At 47.6% G+C, this 21,855-nt stretch overlaps 2 protein-coding genes and 1 long non-coding RNA gene across 3 annotated transcripts in view; all 3 read right to left on the bottom strand.

Annotated features, from left to right (window-relative positions):
- Positions 1 to 21,855, bottom strand: part of LOC127467217 (uncharacterized) — a 136,524-nt gene that overhangs the window by 35,074 nt on the left and 79,595 nt on the right. The window contains exons 11-12 of the mRNA XM_051778914.1: positions 15,068 to 15,170; positions 12,283 to 12,365 (exon numbers count right to left, since the gene is read on the bottom strand). Of these exons, the coding sequence (XP_051634874.1) occupies positions 12,283 to 12,365; positions 15,068 to 15,170 (186 nt within the window). The remainder of the gene's footprint in view (positions 1 to 12,282; positions 12,366 to 15,067; positions 15,171 to 21,855) is intronic.
- LOC127467956 (uncharacterized) lies at positions 14,024 to 15,005 on the bottom strand. The gene is made up of 3 exons (XR_007903374.1): positions 14,888 to 15,005; positions 14,196 to 14,298; positions 14,024 to 14,082 (listed from the first exon to the last, which is right to left on the bottom strand). It is a non-coding gene; the product is annotated as an uncharacterized LOC127467956 (long non-coding RNA).
- On the bottom strand, positions 15,681 to 19,201 carry LOC127467939 (ankyrin repeat domain-containing protein 36B-like). Its single transcript, XM_051780544.1, has 6 exons — positions 19,007 to 19,201; positions 18,233 to 18,653; positions 18,035 to 18,141; positions 17,433 to 17,570; positions 15,927 to 16,090; positions 15,681 to 15,793 (listed from the first exon to the last, which is right to left on the bottom strand). Exons 2-6 carry the CDS (start codon positions 18,296 to 18,298, stop codon positions 15,696 to 15,698), a joined length of 573 nt encoding a protein of 190 aa, XP_051636504.1. The 5' UTR covers positions 18,299 to 18,653; positions 19,007 to 19,201; the 3' UTR covers positions 15,681 to 15,695.

The following is a 21,855-nucleotide window of genomic DNA, read 5'->3' as shown; positions in this document are numbered from 1 at the left end:
CCCGTCGCGGCGGAGTCAGCAATGACGGCCAGCAAGGGTCTGGAGCCGGGACAGCAGCCGTGGACCGCCGAGACATCACAGAGGGGGCTTGTGACGCGGCACCACAGCCGGTTCCGAGACCGACCCGCCGCCGAGCAGGGCTGAGTCCATTGGGGAGGGTGTAGCTGGGATAACATAGGAAGGGGGGGGGAAACAGCGCACAACAGCAACTGCAGACGGAGAGAGAAGTGAGAATATGTGACAGAAACAGCCCTGAAGACCCCAAGGTCAGTGAAGAAGGAGGGGAAGGAGGTGCTCAGGCAACGGAGCAGAGATTCCCCTGCAGCCCGTGGTGCAGATCATGGTGGGACAGCTGTGCCCCTGCAGCCCAGGGAAGCTCATGGTGCAGGAGAGCTCCACCTGCAGCCCATGGAGGACCCCACGCTGGAGCAGATGGATGCCTGAAAGGACGCCCTGACCTCGTGGGAGGCTCGTGCTGCAGTAGGCTCCCAGGAGGAGCCTGGAGCAGATTTGCTAGCAGGAATTGTGGCCCCGGTAGGGGGCCAGAACAGGTGTGAGCTTGTTACTTTGGAGATCATGACTTGGTCAGCTGGGCTTGAATAATTTTGTCACCCCAAGATGCCCTCTGGAGAGCAGAAGGTGCAATTCTGCTGAAAGGACAGACTTTCTACCCCTTCTACCTGACGATGAGCAGGCTGAGGGTTCGTAGGTTGCAAATATATATAATAAATATATACAATGAAAATATATAATAAATATAATAAATCTATAAAACATAAAAATACCCACCTTCAAAGACAAAGAAAAAAAGAAGTGCTGTAGTGCTCCACTGCAAGACCCATCACCAACAAGTAACAGAAGTGCTATATAGATATTAAGACTCAGGGTTGTCTAACAGATTTCTGTGAAACATAATCCCTACAGTGACAAGAGCAATAAAACTCAAAGCTCTTCCTCTGCTCCTGATGATTTTATTGTGAGTTTTGAAACCTCGGCAAACAGACCTAGGATACTGTGCTTTGTGAAATGTTTCTGTTACTTGAATAAAATCCCCTGTTTCCTGAAAAGCGTGTTTATTTTCTTTCACACCAAGGATTGCACTGCAAAATCCCACAGCATCTGTGTTGGATGGGATGAACTGCACCCTAAAAAATCCAACCCTTTCTCTCTCCTTTAACTATAAAGAAAGCAATGAATTACTAGCTCAGCTATAGATGTCTCAATTCAGCACAATTTTACGGTCGGACTGGATGATCTTAATGGTTTTTTTCCAACCTAAATGATTCTGGGAGAATAATTCTATGATAAAGTTATATTCACTAGGGATAATCACATGAACCCCACTAAATATTCACAAGCCCTTTGTGAGCTGTGCTCCCTTTCATCTGCATTTTGTCTTCCCTCTTCCTTGGTTGGTTGTTTGAGATGAAGTGACCCACCACTGAACACCTTGGAATATCTTTGACAGACAGAAATAGGATTGTTGAAAGCTAACAATTTAAAATTACAGGAACAGTAGGTTTACCTGTCTAATCTGATTTATTAGTGCTCCCCTGCCAACTAATTTGGGTGAGATACCAGCCACATGATCATATAGGCTTGGTCTCTTACAGACATTTAAGAAGAAATGGTTCTTTCTTATGGATTTTATAAGATGTGACAAACACAGTGAATTCACTCTCTTTCTTTCGTTTTACAAAGTTCTTCCTTAACAAATGGAGCACATAGTTAATTTGGGAGATCTGAAGAACAAGGAGAAAGACCGGTTTGAGTCAACTTATCTCTGAAAAAAATTAATTTTTCTTCTCTGGAATTATGTCTGATTAAAATGTCTTATAAAGAAAATTCAAAACAGACCCAGAGGTGGCTACTAATAGGGGGGGCAGGATGTGCCTTCAAACATCCCTGATTAGTGACTGGATGTTGCACAGGGGGAATGGACTGCAGACTACCAGTTATTACAACGCAAACCTGTACTATAGTATTGCCATTGTCACTAAGAAGCCACAGGCTTTGTACTGAGCTTTGTAGGCCTCAGGGGAAGGCTTGCTCCAGCTGAGCTTTCCTGGATCTCTACAAGCTGCATAAGGTGAACAAGCAGGTGCTAGCCAAAACTGGCTTTAGGGGCAATAGAGAGAAAAAAGAACAAGTATTTCTAACACATATAAAATGCACCATATATCATAAATTCAAGTGTAATGTGGAGCTGCAGAGCAATGAAAAAGAATAAGGTGTAAAAATGTGTTAGCAAATATGTAAATGGGACCCCATGTGGGTCCTAAAATGAGGGAGAGGAAAACACCATCAAGAACATTGTACTCCTCCAGCAAATAAGTCCAGATGCTGGCAATGGGCCAAAACTCCCCTTCAACAGGAATCCCCAAAATGAAACCATCAACCTTAGGAGGAGCATGGAAAGAGTGAGGCAGAAAGGATCTAGAAGCTAAACAGGGTGAAAATAATTGTAACCGCATCCTTTTCATTATTATATTACTATTGAAGCTTTTACTGCATTGAAATATTCTTTCTCTTTCTTCCATAATTATTAGATCTGGACTATTATTGATGCTTGGATTAGACTGCTAATATTTCAATCATACTAGCAGAAAATTCTTTTTTAATATATGTTTCTTCTGAAATTCCCCTTGTCCTACACACTCCCTATCCTTTCCTTACCATTTGCTCCCCCAGCTGCACCCTCCAGAGTGGTGACCACACTGAAAGTGAACCGATGTCAAATACAGGTTATTCCCGGTGATTTGCTCTGGGAGGTGTGAGACACTGGATCAGTAAAAATATTGTTGGGTTGGAACCACCTCGGAGGGGTGAGTGTGTGTGTGTGTGTGTGTGTGGAGGGGAAGGAATGGGTCGAACCTCACGGAGGTGAGATGGCGTCGTATCCCTCATGGCAGCAACGTATCCCTCATGGCAGCGACGTATCCCTCATGGCAGTGACGTATCCCTCATGGCAGTGACGTATCCCTCATGGCAGGCCCCTGGAGCCCCCGGAGCAGCTGTCAGTCAAAGGCAGCCCAGGAATGCTTCAACACACCACAGCTCCTGCAGCCCCTAACCCAGCCTCATGTTGGCAGGGACAGTGAGAACACTGCCCCTCACCCTGGAACCCCAGAATGGCCAGTGGGCCTCAAGTCCCAGCTAGGGGGGTGGCCATGAGGACTAGAGCAGATAAAAGCAAAGGCATATGCTTTGTTTTGATAATATGACACCCTTTGGATGCCAAGTTGTCTTATTTTTTCCCCTAAAATTATCAGTAAAAGTAGTCTTGAGGAAAAGTGTGTGGCCTCTTCTCTTTACAGTATCTCGAGATAGTAAAGAACCCTGTGTATGCTTTGAAAAGTAAAACTTGAAATGGCCCAAGGACTGCTGGGTTAATTACACTGGAGAGATCTGGATCCCTTTCCCCCCATGGTGAGGGGCGCATCAGTTCTAGTTCCATTTCCATCTGAGGAACCATTTCCAATGGTTTAATGTGGATGGGGGGGGGACTCCAGCGCCAGGGGTTTCTTCAGGTCCTGAGCCTGGAGAGGAGAGGTGCTCTCCCCTCCCCCCACTCAAGTGGTCCCATGGCAGGCACAGAGACAGCACACCGGCGTGGAGAGGAGGCAAGAGAGAGTTATTGTTGGGGATGTTACATTTATAGGGTTAGGAAGATTCACAGGGTAACCAATTACAGGTCGCAGGAAGAGGTTAACGACCAATAGGAAGGGGTTAAAAGGGGCCAATGAGAACACCTCAGGATATCTTCTCAGGACATTCCTGCAGGGGATAACACTTGTCGTGGGGGGTCTTGGGAAGAAGAAAGCACGAGCCAACAAAGAGACTACAAAAAGCCATTTTGAAGCATGTTTAAACCACAGTTACTGACACAGAGAGATGGCTGTCTTTCTTATGGCAGCTTGGGCCTTCCTCCTCTGTGAATGATGGAACACTTGCATGTCTGTGGGAGAGAAAGAGTTGGCAGCAGCTGTGAGGGTGGACAGGATAGCAAGAATAGAAAATATTCCCTTGCAACTGCCCCCTGTGCTCTGTAAAACGTGGAAGGTGGCTGGAGCAGTTATGTGCCAAGAAAGTCTCCTGCATGGAGAAAAGGTCCAACTGCCCTCTGGGGAAAGAACCTTTTCCTAACATCTGAAGTAAACCTCCCCTGACACAGCTTCATGCCATTCCTCCAGGAAGAAGTGCTCAGCATCACCAGAGCCCATGGAAAGCCCACAAGCAAAGGTACCAAATCCCTCTACTGTAGGACTGTCTGAAGTGCTGTCTGAGGCCTCAACCTCCCGACTGGTCTAAAGCAGAAAACACTGAAACCTGGTAATGCACTAATACTTAAGTGCATTACTGTCAACCCCTAACACAGACAGCAATAAGTAGGATTTGGTTTAGTCTCACGGCACAACTCAAAATGCCAGAAAGCTGAGGAACAGACAGGACTTTCAGGGCAGTCTACAGTCAGTAGAAAGAGGAACTGATCTCTCCTAGACTCTCTCTAGGGAAAGCTCATCGTAAAATTTCCCCGCCTGAATGTGGAACTAGGCTCCGTGGGTCATGAAAGGGAAGGCCCCGAGTACCTTTTGGGCTTGCCTGAACTTCTCAATTATTGCAATGGTTTGGGCTTGTTGCTGGACTGTGGCTTCCAGCCTGGCGTACTCAACTTCGAGACTGAAAAAGAAGTACAGGCCTTATGACAGAAGTCCACAAGAGCACAAATCCCAAAGGAACAGTGTGAAAGAACCTCATCTAAAATAAAAGCATCTTTGAAAATCATGTAGTAGTATCTCACTGGGATACAAGTAAGTCCCGTTGTTTTTACACAATCACAAAAAGTGAAGCTTTGCTCCACTGTCTTACCAGTGAATGCGTTCTCGCAGCTGGCCGATAGCTGCAGGTAAAGACACGTTGCATGAAGGAGGAAGGCCTTGCAGGTTCCTGGAAGTTGTTATTTCCTTCTCCTTTGGGGCACTCTTCAATGACGCAGCAAAACATTCCTTCTGGATATGATGCTCTTTTGGTTCCTGCAGATGCCAAACCCCAACAAGAATCCTCAGTAGACGGCTTACGTTTGTTCAAAACAAGTGGGCTGCTTTGACACTGATGAAAACTCTCAAAACCTGTGTTACTTCTTCCTCTTTTATACTGGGCCCTCTCCTATGCCTACGCTGATTTCTTAGAGCATTTCCTATGGGCTGCCACAACATTTCTCTCCTTTCTCAAGGACTCCAAACACAAGTTGTAGTGCGTTGGTGGTGTCGTGGTTTAGGAATGGTACTCCCCAGTTTAGTGCTCCCATTGAGACTCTCCAAGCCACAGTGCTGCTCACTGGCTCGCCACTCTCCCTCCCCCCTGTGGCAGGATGGAGAACCGGAGGCACAAAAGGGAAAGATTATGGCTACTTCTTTTCCAGCTACATCATCTCCCTTCTTTTCCGGTCTGTTATAATATGTTGATTTCAAAGGAGCAAAATGTAGCTTCTGATTGGGCCCTACACCAAGAACACCACCCCCTCGGGGGTTACCACTTTTCTAACTCCAGGGCAAAACACTTTTTTACCCCACGACAACAACTTCAAGGCTGTGTTCTCTCCCTGTCCTTCTATGGACTTCTTCTCTCCCCTGGCAGGGGCCCCACAGCATGTCTGTGAGAATGTGTTACCTCTTCTTGCAACAGTGGAGTTAGCTTCTTAAACAGACAGGCAGAGAAATACAGACAGTGCTTTTCATGGGAAATAATCTCCCCCCATGCTGGGCCTTTCCTAGCAGCCAAAACTTCCCTGAGCAAAAATTCTTTTATCCTCCTCGAGTAAATCTTCCGCATATAATTTTTCGGTCCCTGCACCATCTTAGTGCAGCCCTCCACTGTCACTTCAAGTCGTGCCAACAGGCAGACACCAAAGGCAGCAGTGCTGTTCCTTCCCAGCACAGCTAGCTGCACACTGAACCACCTTGTGTTCTTCTCAAGGAAGAATCACTTCCCTGCTCTAGTGCGCTACAAAGAAGGCCTTGAGCCCTGCCAAGAGACAGGCTTTCCCATACCTTAGCTTCAGACCTCTCCAGTTTCTCCTGCATCAGCGGTTTCTCTTCCTTCAGGTCCTTGCTGTGGGTCTTCATAGCTCCAAGTGAAGGTTCTGCCAGGGAGTTCTTTTTGAGAACTTCATCAGGCTTCTCCAGCAGCTGCCTGACTAATGGCTAAAGAAATAGTGTTCCATGAGCATGGAGAAATCGGTAAGAACATGACAACACAAGAGATGCTTTTACTGATGGGATTATATAATTAGATTGGTCATCAGGTTGGCCAGCAGGTCGAGGGAGGCAATTCTCCCTTTCTACTCCGATCTCATGAGACTCCCCTTGGAGTCCTGCGTCCAGCTCCGCGGCCCCCAGCACAAGCAAGACATGGATGAAGGAATGCCACAAAGATGTTTGGAGGGCTGGAACAGCTCTCCCATGAAAAAGTCTGAGAGACTTGGGATTTTTCAGCCTGAGAAAAGCAGGCTCGGGGCAGAACTTACTGCTGTCTTTCGTGTAAACAGAGGGAGAGATATTTTTACCAAGGCCTGTAGCAACAGAAGAAGAGGCAATCATTTAAAATGAAAAGAGGGTAGATTTAGATGGGACATAAGGGATAAATTGTTTGCAAGGACTGTGGTGGGACACTGGACCTGGTTGTGGAAGTGTTCAAAGTGAAGCTGGATGGGACTTGGAGCAAGGCTTATTCCAGCCCTTCTGCTTCAGAATGCAAACAAAATGAGGTCCGAAGTATAGCACAGGTCCAGACTCAATCACCTCCTCTCAGCAGTTTTTCAAAATGAATTCTGTACTCAGAACACCTCTGCTTACACTGACAGGCTCTATTTAGGGATATCTGCTTCTCCCTCTATTAGAGTCACCTGTTTGTCCAGTTGAGAATCTGTTTGACTTGAAGAATCAGATCTTAGCTGAAGATCTCCTGCCTCTAGTGTAGGAACCTAAATGAGCAAGAAAACAGAGACACAGTGGAGAAACGAATGCTCGTCAAGACTGCAGCATCACACTACATCTGACTTCAGCCAAAGGCAATGCAATTCATCTGGAACAGAGCTAAGTACCTTATTCTTAGAAGAAGGGTCAAAATATTCCTTCTGCTCTGCTCCGGCTGGTGGCACGATACCTAGAAAAAAGGGAAAAAGTGGGTTGTTACTCTGAGTCCTTATTTCACTCTCCTTCTCCTCAGCCATGTCACCCCAGAGAAACTGACAAAGGTAACCATTTAGTCCCTCTGAAATTACCTTTGCCGTGCTCCACTGCAACAGAGCGCGCATCCAAACTTTTGCCCACAGCAGCAGGAAGCAGCACACTTTCTGCTGGACCTTCAGAATCAGTCTGTGTAATGGAAAAGACACATATGAGAACTGGCAAAGGCTCCTTCTCAACCCACTTCCACACACAGCACTTCAGCTTCACCCAACAGGCCTAACAAGCGGGATCAGGTGGCAGAAGCAACAAACAAGGCAAACACAGCCAGCACGTTCGGCATCTCTCTTGAGCAGGGCTTTCCAAAGGGGATGAAGTACTCCTGCCCAATCCAGAGAGAACCTAGGCAGGAGAAATACATCTCTAGACAGTAGGTTATTTGACATAAATGGATCCAGGGAAGCAGGCTATGAGGTGGAAAACAGCAATCCTCACAGTGCCAGTCTTGGAGGATTTCAGAGGACTGCAAGCAGCAAGAAGCTTTACTACTTTTTTCTAGAAATCCAGCTGGGAGGTCAGCTGCAAGGACATTAGCTTGATCTCACTTTGTCCCAGCACTAACTGAACACTTTGTCTGCAGCACTGGCATGTCCAGGTCCAAGGTGCAAGCGTGTGGCAAAAGCAGCAGCAAAGGGAAAGGAGCCCAGACGCCATGGATCCAGCGGGACCTCACTGCCTCCTCCAGAGCAGGTACCTCAGAATCCCAGGGGGAGTCATTGTCTTCCTTCTGCTCTTCTTCTGCTGCTGGCAAGACCCCTAACAAAGGATAACAGCTTGGTCATTACTCTGAGGGTTTATTTCACTCTGCTTTCTCCCCAGCCATGTCACCCCACTTTACAAAGGTAACCATTTAGTCCCTCTGAAATTACCTTTGCCGTGCTCCACTGCAACAGAGCGCGCATCCAGACTCTTGCCCACTGCAGCAGGAAGTGTCAAGTTGGTCGACAGTTTCCCTTGACCTTTGGAATCAGTCTGTGTAATGGAAAAGACACATCTGAGAACTGGCAAAGGCTCCTTCTCAACCCACTTCCACGCACAACACTTCTGCTTTAGCCAAAAGGCCTAATGATCACCATCAGGTGACGGAAGCAGCAAAAGATGCAAACATAGCCAGCACGTTCGGCATCTCTCTTGAGCAGGGCTTTCCAAAGGGGATGAAGTACTCCTGCCCAATGCAGAGAGAACCCAGGCAGGAGAAATACATCTCCAGACTGTAGGTCATAAGGGAACCATTTCACATTAATGGATCCAAGGAAGCAGGGTATGAGGGGTGGAAAACACAATCCCCACAACTCCAGTCTTGTAGGATTTCAGAGGACTGCAAGTAGCAAGAAGCTTTACTGCTTTGCTCTAGAAATCCAGCTGGGAGGTCAGCTGCAAGGACATTAGCTTGACCTCACTTTGTCCCTGCACTAACTGAACACTTTGTCTGCAGCACTGGCATGTCCATGTCCAAGGTGCAAGCGTGTGGTAAAAGCAGCAGCAAAGGGAAAGGAGCCCAGACGCCATGGATCCAGAAGAAACTCATTGCCCCCTCCAGAACAGCTACCTCCAAAAGCCAGGAAATGTCTTCATCTCCCCAGGAAAAGTCATTGTTATCCTTCTGCTCTTCTGCTGCTGCTGGCAAGACCCCTAACAAAAGACGTAAAAGGTATGTCATTACTCTGAGGGCTTATTTCACTCTGCTTTCTCCCCAGCCATGTCACCCCACTTTACAAAGAGAGAACTTTACAAAGGTAACCATTTAGTCCCTCTGAAATTACCTTTGCCGTGCTCCACTGCAACAGAGCGCGCATCCAAACTCTTGCCCACTGCAGCAGGAAGTGTCAAGTTGGTCGACACTTTCCCTTGACCTTTGGAATCAGTCTGTGTAATAGAAAAGACACGTCTGAGAACTGGCAAAGGCTCCTTCTCAACCCACTTCCACGCACAGCACTTCTGCTTTAGCCAAAAGGCCTAATGAGCACGTTCAGGTGAAGGAAGCAGCAAAAGATGCAAACATAGCCAGCACGTTCGGCATCTCTCTTGAGCAGGGCTTTCCAAAGGGGATGAAGTACTCCTGCCCAATGCAGAGGGAACCTAGGCAGGAGAAATACATCTCTAGAACGTATTTCATAAGGGAACCATTTCACATTAATGGATCCAGGGAAGCAGGCTGGGGGGTGGAAAACACAATCCTCACAATGCCAGTCTTGGAGGATTTCAGAGGACTGCAAGCAGCAAGAAGCTTTACTGCTTTGCTCTAGAAATCCAGCTGGGAGGTAAGCAGCAAGGACATTAGCTTGACCTCACTTTGTCCCAGCACTAACTGAACACTTTGTCTGCAGCACTGGCATGTCCAGGATCAAGGTGCAAGCGTGTGGCAAAAGCAGCAGCAAACGGAAAGGAGCCCAGACGCCATGGATCCAGAAGAAACTCACTGCCCCCTCCAAAAGAGTTACCTCCAAAAGCCAGGAAATGTCTTCTTCTCCCCAGGAAAAGTCATTGTTATCCTTCTGCTCTTCTGCGGCTGCTGGCAAGGCCCCTAAAAAAAGAGGTAAGAGGCATGTCATTACTCTGAGGACTTATTTCACTCTGCTTTCTCCCCAGCCATGTCACCCCAGGGAACTTTACAAAGGTAACCATTTAGTCCCTCTGAAATTACCTTTGCCGTGCTCCACTGCAACAGAGCGCGCATCCAAACTCTTGCCCACAGCAGCAGGAAGTGTCAAGTTGGTCGACACTTTCCCTTGACCTTTGGAATCAGTCTGTGTAAAGGAAAAGACACATCTGAGAACTGGCAAAGGCTCCTTCTCAACCTACTTCCACGTACAGCACTTCAGCTTTAGCTAAAAGGCCTAATGAGCACGATTGGGTGACAGAAGCAACAAAAGATGCAAACACAGCCAGCACGTTCGGCATCTCTCTTGAGCAGGGCTTTCCAAAGGGGATGAAGTACTCCTGCCCAATGCAGAGGGAACCTAGGCAGGAGAAATACATCTCCAGACAGTAGGTTATTTGACATTAATGGATCCAGGGAAGCAGGCTATGAGGTGGAAAACAGCAATCCTCACAATGCCAGTCTTGGAGGATTTCAGAGGACTGCAAGCAGCAAGAAGCTTTACTGCTTTGCTCTAGAAATCCAGCTGGGAGGTCAGCTGCAAGGACATTAGTTTGACCTCACTTTGTCCCTGCACTAACTGAACACTTTGTCTGCAGCACTGGCATGTCCAGGCCCAAGGTGCAAGCGTGTGGCAAAAGCAGCAGCAAACGGAAAGGAGCCCAGATGCCATGGATCCAGAAGAAACTCATTGCCCCCTCCAGAACAGCTACCTCCAAAAGCCAGGAAATGTCATCATCTCCCCAGGAAAAGTCATTGTTATCCTTCTGCTCTTCTGCTGCTGCTGGCAAGACGCCTAACAAAATATGTAAAAGGTATGTCATTACTCTGAGGGCTTATTTCACTCTGCTTTCTCCCCAGCCATGTCACCCCAGGGAACTTTACAAAGGTAACCATTTAGTCCCTCTGAAATTACCTTTGCCGTGCTCCACTGCAACAGAGCGCGCATCCAAACTCTTGCCCACTGCAGCAGGAAGCAGCACACTTTCTGCTGGACCTTCAGAATCAGTCTGTGTAATGGAAAAGACATGTCTGAGAACTGGCAAAGGCTCCTTCTCAACCCACTTCCACACACAGCACCTCAGCTTCAGCCAACAGGCCTAACAAGCGGGATCAGGTGGCAGAAGCAACAAACAAGGCAAACACAGCCAGCACGTTCGGCATCTCTCTTGAGCAGGGCTTTCCAAAAGGGATGAAGTACTCCTGCCCAATGCAGAGAGAACCTAGGCAGGAGAAATACATCTCTAGACAGTAGGTTATTTGACAATAAAGGATCCAGGGAAGCAGGCTATGAGGTGGAAAACGCAATCGTCACTGTACCAGTCTTGGAGGATTTCAGAGGACTGCAAGCAGCAAGAAGCTTTATTGCTTTTTTCTAGAAATCCAGGTGGGAGGTCAGCTGCAAGGAGACCCAGGACATTAGCTTGACCTCACTTTGTCCCTGCACTAACTGAACACTTTGTCTGCAGCACTGGCATGTCCAGGCCCAAGGTGCAAGCGCGTGGCAAAAGCAGTAGCAAAGGGAAAGGAGCCCAGACGCCATGGATCCAGCGGGACCTCACTGCCTCCTCCAGAGCAGGTACCTCAGAATCCCAGGGGGAGTCACTGTCTTCCTTCTGCTCTTCTCCTGCTGCTGGCAAGACCCCTAACAAAGGATAACAGGTTGGTCATTACTCTGAGGGTTTATTTCACTCTGCTTTCTCCCCAGCCATGTCACCCCACTTTACAAAGGTAACCATTTAGTCCCTCTGAAATTACCTTTGCCGTGCTCCACTGCAACAGAGCGCGCATCCAAACTCTTGCCCGCTGCAGCACGAAGTGTCAAGTTGGTCAACACTTTCCCTTGACCTTTGGAATCAGTCTGTGTAAAGGAAAAGACACATCTGAGAACTGGCAAAGGCTCCTTCTCAACCCACTTCCACGCACAACACTTCTGCTTTAGCTAAAAGGCCTAATGATCACCATCAGGTGACGGAAGCAGCAAAAGATGCAAACACAGCCAGCACGTTCGGCATCTCTCTCGAGCAGGGCTTTCCAAAGGGTAGGAAGTACTCCTGCCCAATGCAGAGAGAACCTAGGCAGGAGAAATACATCTCCAGACTGTAGGTCATAAGGGAACCATTTCACATTAATGGATCCAGGGAAGAAGGCTGGGGGGTAGAAAACACAATCCTCACAATGCCAGTCTTGTAGGATTTCAGAGGACTGCAAGCAGCAAGAAGCTTTACTGCTTTGCTCTAGAAATCCAGCTGGGAGGTCAGCTGCAAGGACATTAGTTTGACCTCACTTTGTCCCTGCACTAACTGAGCCGTTTGTCTGCAGTACTGGCATGTCCATGTCCAAGGTACAAGCGTGTGGTAAAAGCAGCAGTAAAGGGAAAGGAGCCCAGACGCCATGGATCTAGAAGAAACTCATTGCCCCCTCCAGAACAGCTACCTCCAAAAGCCAGGAAAAGTCATCATCTCCCCAGGAAAAGTCATTGTTATCCTTCTGCTCTTCTGCTGCTGCTGGCAAGACCCCTAACAAAAGAGGTAAGAGGCATGTCATTACTCTGAGGGCTTATTTCACTCTGCTTTCTCCCCAGCCATGTCACCCCACTTTACAAAGAGAGAAATTGACAAAGGTAACCATTTAGTCCCTCTGAAATTACCTTTGCCGTGCTCCACTGCAACAGAGCGCGCATCCAAACTCTTGCCCACTGCAGCAGGAAACAGCACACTTTCTGCTGGACCTTCAGAATCAGTCTGTGTAATGGAAAAGACATGTCTGAGAACTGGCAAAGGCTCCTTCTCAACCCACTTCCACACACAGCACCTCAGCTTCAGCCAACAGGCCTAACAAGCGGGATCAGGTGGCAGAAGCAACAAACAAGGCAAACACAGCCAGCACGTTCGGCATCTCTCTTGAGCAGGGCTTTCCAAAGGGGATGAAGTACTCCTGCCCAATCCAGAGAGAACCTAGGCAGGAGAAATACATCTCTAGACAGTAGGTTATTTGACAATAATGGATCCAGGGAAGCAGGCTATGAGGTGGAAAACAGCAATCCTCACAGTGCCAGTCTTGGAGGATTTCAGAGGACTGCAAGCAGCAAGAAGCTTTACTGCTTTGCTCTAGAAATCCAGCTGGGAGGTCAGCTGCAAGGAGACCCAGGACATTGGTCTGACCTCACTTTGTCCCTGCACTAACTGAACACTTTGTCTGCAGCACTGGCATGTCCAGGTCCAAGGTGCAAGTGAGTGGCAAAAGCAGCAGCAAAGGAAAGGAGCCAAGAAGCCATTGATCCAGCGGGACCTCACTGCCTCCTCCAGAGTAGGTACCTCAGAATCCCAGGGGGAGTCATTGTCTTCCTTCTGCTCTTCTCCTGCTGCTGGCAAGACGCCTAACAAAAGATAACAGGTAGGTCATTACTCTGACGGCTTATTTCACTCTGCTTTCTCCCCAGCCATGTCGCCCCAGAGAAATTTACAAAGGTAACCATTTAGTCCCTCTGAAATTACCTTTGCCGTGCTCCACTGCAACAGAGCGCGCATCCAAACTCTTGCCCACTGCAGCAGGAAGCAGCACACTTTCTGCTGGACCTTTGGAATCAGTCTGTGTAATGGAAAAGACACGTCTGAGAACTGGCAAAGGCTCCTTCTCAACCCACTTCCACACACAACACTTCTGCTTTAGCCAACAAGCCTAATGAGCACGATCAGGTGTCGGAAGCAGCAAAAGATGCAAACATAGCCAGCACGTTCGGCATCTCTCTTGAGCAGGGCTTTCCAAAGGGGATGAAGTACTCCTGCCCAATGCAGAGAGAACCTAGGCAGGAGAAATACATCTCCAGACTGTAGGTCATAAGGGAACCATTTGACATTAATGGATGCAAGGAAGCAGGCTGTGGCATGGAAACCTGCAATCCTCACAGTGCCAGTCTTGGAGGATTTCAGAGGACCGTAACCAGCAGGAAGCTTTACTGCTTTTTTCTAGAAATCCAGCTTGGAGTTCAGCTGTAAGGAGACCCAGGACATTAGCTTGACCTCACTTTGTCCCAGTACTAACTGAACACTTTGTCTGCAGCACTGGTATGTCCAGGTCCAAGGTGCAAGCGTGTGACAAAAGCAGCAGCAAAAGGGAAAGGATCCCAGACGCCTTTGATCCAGGAGGACCTCACTGCCTCCTCCAGAGCAGGTACCTTAGTATCCCAGGGGGAGTCACTTTCTTCCTTCTGCTCTTCTGCTGCTGGCAAGGCTCCTATACAAAAGGTAAAAGGCACGTCTTTGAGTGCTTATTTCCCTCTGCCTCTCCCCAGCCATGTCACCCCAGAGAAGTTCACAAAGGTAACCATTTAGTCCCTCTGAAACTACCTTTGCCGCTCCGTACTAACACAGCACGTGCGTCCAATCTATTGCCGAATGCAGCAGGAAGCAGCACATTTTTCGATACATCCCAGGGACCTTCAGAATCAGTCTGTGTAATTGAAAAGACACGTCTGAGAACTGGCAAAGGCTCCTTCTCAACCCACTTCCACGCACAGCACTTCAGCTTCAGCCAACAGGCCTAATGAGCGGGATCAGTTGGCGGAAGCAACAAAACGGGCAACACAGCCAGCACGTTCGGCATCTCTGTTGAGCAGGGCTTTCCAAAGGGGATGAAGTACTCCTGCCCAATCCAGAGAGAACCTAGCCAGAAGAAACACACCTCCAGACTGGAGGTCATAACAGTCATCCATCTGACATTAATGGATCCATGGAAGGAGGCTGTGGGGTCGAAAACAGCAATCCTCACTATAAGAGTTTTCTAGTATTTTAGAAGATTGTAAGTAGCAGCAAGAAGCTTTACTGCTTTGTTCTAGAAATCCAGCTGAGAGGTCAGCTGCAAGGAGACCCAGGGCATTAGCTTGACCTCACTTTGTCCCTGCACTAACTGAACACTTTGTCTGCAGCACTGGCATGTCCAGGTCCAAGGTGCAAGCGTGTGGCAAAAGCAGTAGCAAAGGGAAAGGAGCCCAGACGCCATTGATCCAGCGGGACCTCACTGCCTCCTCCAGAGCAGGTACCTCAGAATCCCAGGGGGAGTCACTGTCTTCCTTCTGCTCTTCTCCTGCTGCTGGCAAGACCCCTAACAAAGGATAACAGGTTGGTCATTACTCTGAGGGTTTATTTCACTCTGCTTTCTCCCCAGTCATGTCACCCCAGGGAACTTTACAAAGGTAACCATTTAGTCCCTCTGAAATTACCTTTGCCGTGCTCCACTGCAACAGAGCGCGCATCCAAACTCTTGTCCACTGCAGCAGGAAGCGTCGGGTCAGCGGACACTTTCCCTTGACCTTTGGAATCAGTCTGTGTAATGAAAAAGACATGTCTGAGAACTGGCAAAGGCTCCTTCTCAACCCACTTCCACGCACAACACGTCAGCTTTAGCCAAAAGACCTAACAAGCGGGATCAGGTGATGGAAGGAACAAAAGATGCAAACACAGCCAGCACGTTCGGCATCTCTCTTGAGCAGGGCTTTCCAAAGGGGATGAAGTACTCCTGCCCAATCCAGAGAGAATGCAGGCAGAAGAAAGAAGTCTCTAGACTGTGAGTCATGTGGGAACCAATTGACAGTGACTGGAGTGGAAGATGTTTGCAGTGTGATAGAAAATCAACAATCTTCACCAAGCCAGTCTTCTAACAGAAACTTTACTGCTTTGTCGTTTTTTAGAAATCCAGCTTGGAGGTCAGCTGCAAGGGGAACCAGCTAGACCTCACTTTGTCCCAGTCCTACAGGAACACTTTTTCTGCAGCACTGGCATGTCAAGGTCTGAGTTACAAGCATTTGGCAAAAGCAGCTGCAGACAGTAATGATCCCAGAAGCCAGTGATTCAGAGGGACTCCACTGCCTCTTCTAGAGAAGGTACCTCAGAATCCCAGGAGGAGTCTTTGTCTTTCTTCTGCTCTTCTCTCACTCCTGGCAAGACACCTAACAAATATGAGAAGAGTCGCATCACTCCTTGGAGTGCTGATTTTCCTCTGCTTTGGCACCTCCCTCAAGACATGCATCACACTGATGGGTTATCATTCTCCTACAGGCCACATTGATTTTTCCTTCTTACCTCCTTGATAGCGAAGAGTCTTACATGATTCTGGCAATGCAGGTGTGTTTGAGAGAATGTCAGCAGTTGTCCCAGAGCAAGAGCTGTTAATTTCTTCTCTGCCTCTGGCACAACATTGTCCCTTCCTTTCATAGCATTCATATTCCTCTCCTTCATTAGCAGTACTAAAGATAGAAAGGGAGGAAATGCAATAGGTAAAAATGCCCCCAGACTTTCCTGCACTCTCCACGGGAAGAGCAACAGCCATGCATGTGCCATTCTAACCCTATTCATAGACAACTGCTAAAGGGTCACACACAGACAAAACATACTGCAGTCCTAGAGTAGTGGAGACTGAAATCCTCACTACAGGCATGCTCATGCTACAGGTGCCTATTCTATCTGTGGAGTAACTCACCCCTGCTGGCTACTGTCTCATCTGATAAACCCCCTCTCCATTTCAAGGACCAGAGAGATTAACTAGGCCCCTGGCAGGCTGACATCTCCAAAGCCTCTTCCTCAGCTGGATGTTATACTAATGTCTCAACATTAAGATGGAGCAATGTCTCCTCAACCCCAGTCCTCACTTTGAAGGGCTTCAGAAATTCCCATGGTTCCTCTGAAGACCTGAAGTTCAGAGGGCTCCTAAGTCGGATATTAAGAGGCCAACAAATATTGCACTTGCATTCTGAGACCTGTGTCATATTCTAACAACCTTGGGTCAGTTGGAGGTCAGGTTTGTTTCATGAGCAGGAATACAAAACAAAAAACCCCAATCGAACAACAAAAGAAATTAAACGCATTCTCCAGACCAAGGCTGCTATGCAGAATGGTGCATTAGCACAACAGAAACCTGGAGGGGAGGAATGAATACCTTGTTTTGTTAGAGCAATCCTCAAACATGCTTTAGTCCTAAAGGGGTTTTTACTCCACAGTTTACCCAGGCTCCCTTCTCTCCTGCTTCCCATCAAGACAGGCTAACAGAAGGGGCAGGGGGAGAGGAAATTGAGATCCAGTGACAAGAGTTCACAGGCAGTTGTTTATGGCTAGGCAAGGCATGCTCATAGGCATAATGCAATTCATTCACACATCCCTTGGCTACCATCACTAGGATAGAGGGCTTTTTTCCTCAGTCTAGTTAAGCACACATAGCCACCTTAGCCAGTGAATGGCCAGAGGTGCAAAGCTATCCACGGGAAGAGGAAAAGCACTGAAGAGTTTTAATTAGGGGATATCAGTTAGATCCCCTCTGAAACAAAAGGCAGGTAGTTGCTGCTAGGGGGTAGAATGGAACTTGGAAGCACACAGGTGAATTCTCAAAGAGAACTGGGTTTGGTGGGGAGGAGGGATGTTTTCCTCAATTTCCAAATCTACCCTTTACATGGAAAGAGATGCATCAGAAGGTGTCACACTTCAATAAAGCTCTCAGCACCTCATTTAACCCTACTGCTGTTACCAAAAAGGGCGGTACATCAGCACGGACATTCTGAGAATGCAGTTGCTCTAGCAAGGATGTAAAACACTTACGACTCATCTCGAAATAGTCTTTCAAAAGCTCGAACTCCAAACACTCCAGTGCTTTCTTCACTGATAACACCGCCATTGCGAAGAAGAACTTCTACTGCATCCTTATCCTGAAGAATAGCAGCAACTTCCATAGGGGTCCTAGGGCATCCAGGAGATAAGAGTAAATACGTCAGCTTCTGCAGGCATTACGTGTCATTACTTTAATCCCTCTTTGCTTCTCAGACAATTCATTTCCCCTCTCCTACTGGCAGAAGGAAAGCACAGCCAAACACCTGGAAGTGTTGGAGAATTCAGGTTGGTGGGACCTCAGGAGGTCTCCAGGCCAGCCATCCACCCAGAGCAGACTCAGGTTGCGTGTGTGTGCCTGCACGCGTGCGTGTGCATGTGGGACCACAGACAATGCTTTCTTGCAGTCCTCAGTGTGGAAATCATCCCCTGAAGTAAGCAAGCAGCAGAGCGCAGGTCTGCTTTCACAAGTCACACTGAAGGAGCTCCTTCTGGGTGGTTCCTGGCCCTTTTTCAAAGCTCCTTCTTATGCCTCCCATCAATCCAACTTAAACAATGCTAAGGAGTCCCACACGTGCTTTTACCAAATCCTTCACCTTTTATGATTATCTGTAGCGTTCACGTCAGCTCCTTTTTGAAGAAGGAACTCGATCATCCCTTTGCAACGCTCAGTGATGGCAAGAGTAAGTGGAGTGTATCCCAGCTGAAAGGAAAAATCATCTCTCTTAGAATAACAGAGAAAAGTCAAGCAAGTTGACTTGGGAAGAGGAGGTTTACCTAAAGTCCAAGCTTACTTCATTCTTAGCATCAATATCTGCGCCATGCTCAAGCAGCAGCTCCACTAGAGATTTGCTAGACATCAGGACAGCAAAGTGAAGGGCGGTGTTACCAGTAGCAGCTCTGTGGTCATGGTTGGCACCATGCTCCAGCAGAATAGCCACACAATCTCTGTGCTGGTGCTGTACTGCCTGGAAAGAAGACACAAAGGAGGAATAACTTCCAACGTCTACATTGTTCTCTGTCAGAACTCCTGCGTCTTCCCAACACTGGAAAGTTCAAGCATCTTCAATCATAAGACAACATATGCCCCTTTCACATACCAGCATCAGTGGTGATCTCTTATATTTGTCCCGACGATTAAGCTTGCAATTCTTGCCTGCTAGAAATCGAACAACATCTGCATGGCCATTTATGCAAGCAAGATGCAGAGGTGTCCTAGAAATTAAACATACACAATTGTCCTGGTTTAAGCCCAGATGACAATTAAGCCCCACACAGCTACTTGCTCACACCCTCTCCCTCCCTGCCCCAGTGAAACAGGAAGGAGAATCAAAAGTAAAACCTATAATAACAATTAAATTAAAATAGAGTAATAATTAAAACAAAAGAAATAAAATAAATAATACTAAGGGATGCTAGATGCTGTCTGTTCCACTGATGGTATCCTTCGTTGCTGCTTAGGCTTGAAAGTACATAAAGTACATCCATCAGAAAACCACCCTGACTTTAGATAATTTTGACAAATTCCACATTTTGCAAAAGGTGGAGGCTTTGTTGTTTGTCCTTACAGCTTGTCTGCGTTGCGCCTGTTGACCAGGAACTTCTTCAGCCACCAGTGCCGCCGCAGCTGGTCCAGGTCGCCGCGGGCGGCCGCGCTGTGCAGGTCGACCCAGGCCATCTCTCGGCGTTCGGCGGCCTCGGCCTGGGTTCAGCAGACACAGGAGATGCCCGGTAGACTCTGCCGAGTCCCGGGCGGGGAGGGGATGGGGTGTGGGGAGAGGGGGATGGGGTGTGGGGAGAGGGGGATGGGGTGTGGGGAGAAGATGGGTCGATCTGAAAGGCGAGAGCCGAGTGGTAGCTGCGCTTCGCAGCCCCCGACGGTCCAAGCCAGAGAAGCGCTGCTGATCCCGTCGCGGCGGAGTCAGCAATGACGGCCAGCAAGGGTCTGGAGCCGGGACAGCAGCCGTGGACCGCCGAGACATCACAGAGGGGGCTTGTGACGCGGCACCACAGCCGGTTCCGAGACCGACCCGCCGCCGAGCAGGGCTGAGTCCATTGGGGAGGGTGTAGCTGGGATAACATAGGAAGGGGGGGGGAAACAGCGCACAACAGCAACTGCAGACGGAGAGAGAAGTGAGAATATGTGACAGAAACAGCCCTGAAGACCCCAAGGTCAGTGAAGAAGGAGGGGAAGGAGGTGCTCAGGCAACGGAGCAGAGATTCCCCTGCAGCCCGTGGTGCAGATCATGGTGGGACAGCTGTGCCCCTGCAGCCCAGGGAAGCTCATGGTGCAGGAGAGCTCCACCTGCAGCCCATGGAGGACCCCACGCTGGAGCAGATGGATGCCTGAAAGGACGCCCTGACCTCGTGGGAGGCTCGTGCTGCAGTAGGCTCCCAGGAGGAGCCTGGAGCAGATTTGCTAGCAGGAATTGTGGCCCCGGTAGGGGGCCAGAACAGGTGTGAGCTTGTTACTTTGGAGATCATGACTTGGTCAGCTGGGCTTGAATAATTTTGTCACCCCAAGATGCCCTCTGGAGAGCAGAAGGTGCAATTCTGCTGAAAGGACAGACTTTCTACCCCTTCTACCTGACGATGAGCAGGCTGAGGGTTCGTAGGTTGCAAATATATATAATAAATATATACAATGAAAATATATAATAAATATAATAAATCTATAAAACATAAAAATACCCACCTTCAAAGACAAAGAAAAAAAGAAGTGCTGTAGTGCTCCACTGCAAGACCCATCACCAACAAGTAACAGAAGTGCTATATAGATATTAAGACTCAGGGTTGTCTAACAGATTTCTGTGAAACATAATCCCTACAGTGACAAGAGCAATAAAACTCAAAGCTCTTCCTCTGCTCCTGATGATTTTATTGTGAGTTTTGAAACCTCGGCAAACAGACCTAGGATACTGTGCTTTGTGAAATGTTTCTGTTACTTGAATAAAATCCCCTGTTTCCTGAAAAGCGTGTTTATTTTCTTTCACACCAAGGATTGCACTGCAAAATCCCACAGCATCTGTGTTGGATGGGATGAACTGCACCCTAAAAAATCCAACCCTTTCTCTCTCCTTTAACTATAAAGAAAGCAATGAATTACTAGCTCAGCTATAGATGTCTCAATTCAGCACAATTTTACGGTCGGACTGGATGATCTTAATGGTTTTTTTCCAACCTAAATGATTCTGGGAGAATAATTCTATGATAAAGTTATATTCACTAGGGATAATCACATGAACCCCACTAAATATTCACAAGCCCTTTGTGAGCTGTGCTCCCTTTCATCTGCATTTTGTCTTCCCTCTTCCTTGGTTGGTTGTTTGAGATGAAGTGACCCACCACTGAACACCTTGGAATATCTTTGACAGACAGAAATAGGATTGTTGAAAGCTAACAATTTAAAATTACAGGAACAGTAGGTTTACCTGTCTAATCTGATTTATTAGTGCTCCCCTGCCAACTAATTTGGGTGAGATACCAGCCACATGATCATATAGGCTTGGTCTCTTACAGACATTTAAGAAGAAATGGTTCTTTCTTATGGATTTTATAAGATGTGACAAACACAGTGAATTCACTCTCTTTCTTTCGTTTTACAAAGTTCTTCCTTAACAAATGGAGCACATAGTTAATTTGGGAGATCTGAAGAACAAGGAGAAAGACCGGTTTGAGTCAACTTATCTCTGAAAAAAATTAATTTTTCTTCTCTGGAATTATGTCTGATTAAAATGTCTTATAAAGAAAATTCAAAACAGACCCAGAGGTGGCTACTAATAGGGGGGGCAGGATGTGCCTTCAAACATCCCTGATTAGTGACTGGATGTTGCACAGGGGGAATGGACTGCAGACTACCAGTTATTACAACGCAAACCTGTACTATAGTATTGCCATTGTCACTAAGAAGCCACAGGCTTTGTACTGAGCTTTGTAGGCCTCAGGGGAAGGCTTGCTCCAGCTGAGCTTTCCTGGATCTCTACAAGCTGCATAAGGTGAACAAGCAGGTGCTAGCCAAAACTGGCTTTAGGGGCAATAGAGAGAAAAAAGAACAAGTATTTCTAACACATATAAAATGCACCATATATCATAAATTCAAGTGTAATGTGGAGCTGCAGAGCAATGAAAAAGAATAAGGTGTAAAAATGTGTTAGCAAATATGTAAATGGGACCCCATGTGGGTCCTAAAATGAGGGAGAGGAAAACACCATCAAGAACATTGTACTCCTCCAGCAAATAACTCCAGATGCTGGCAATGGGCCAAAACTCCCCTTCAACAGGAATCCCCAAAATGAAACCATCAACCTTAGGAGGAGCATGGAAAGAGTGAGGCAGAAAGGATCTAGAAGCTAAACAGGGTGAAAATAATTGTAACCGCATCCTTTTCATTATTATATTACTATTGAAGCTTTTACTG

This window comes from Manacus candei, unplaced genomic scaffold (genome assembly GCF_025592945.1).
Source record: "Manacus candei isolate 608988 ecotype Guabito, Panama unplaced genomic scaffold, ASM2559294v1 h1tg000014l, whole genome shotgun sequence".
NCBI classification, from domain to species: domain Eukaryota; kingdom Metazoa; phylum Chordata; class Aves; order Passeriformes; family Pipridae; genus Manacus; species Manacus candei.
The sequence above is the reverse complement of the archived record's forward strand: the minus strand, read 5'-3'. Positions and strand labels throughout refer to the sequence as shown.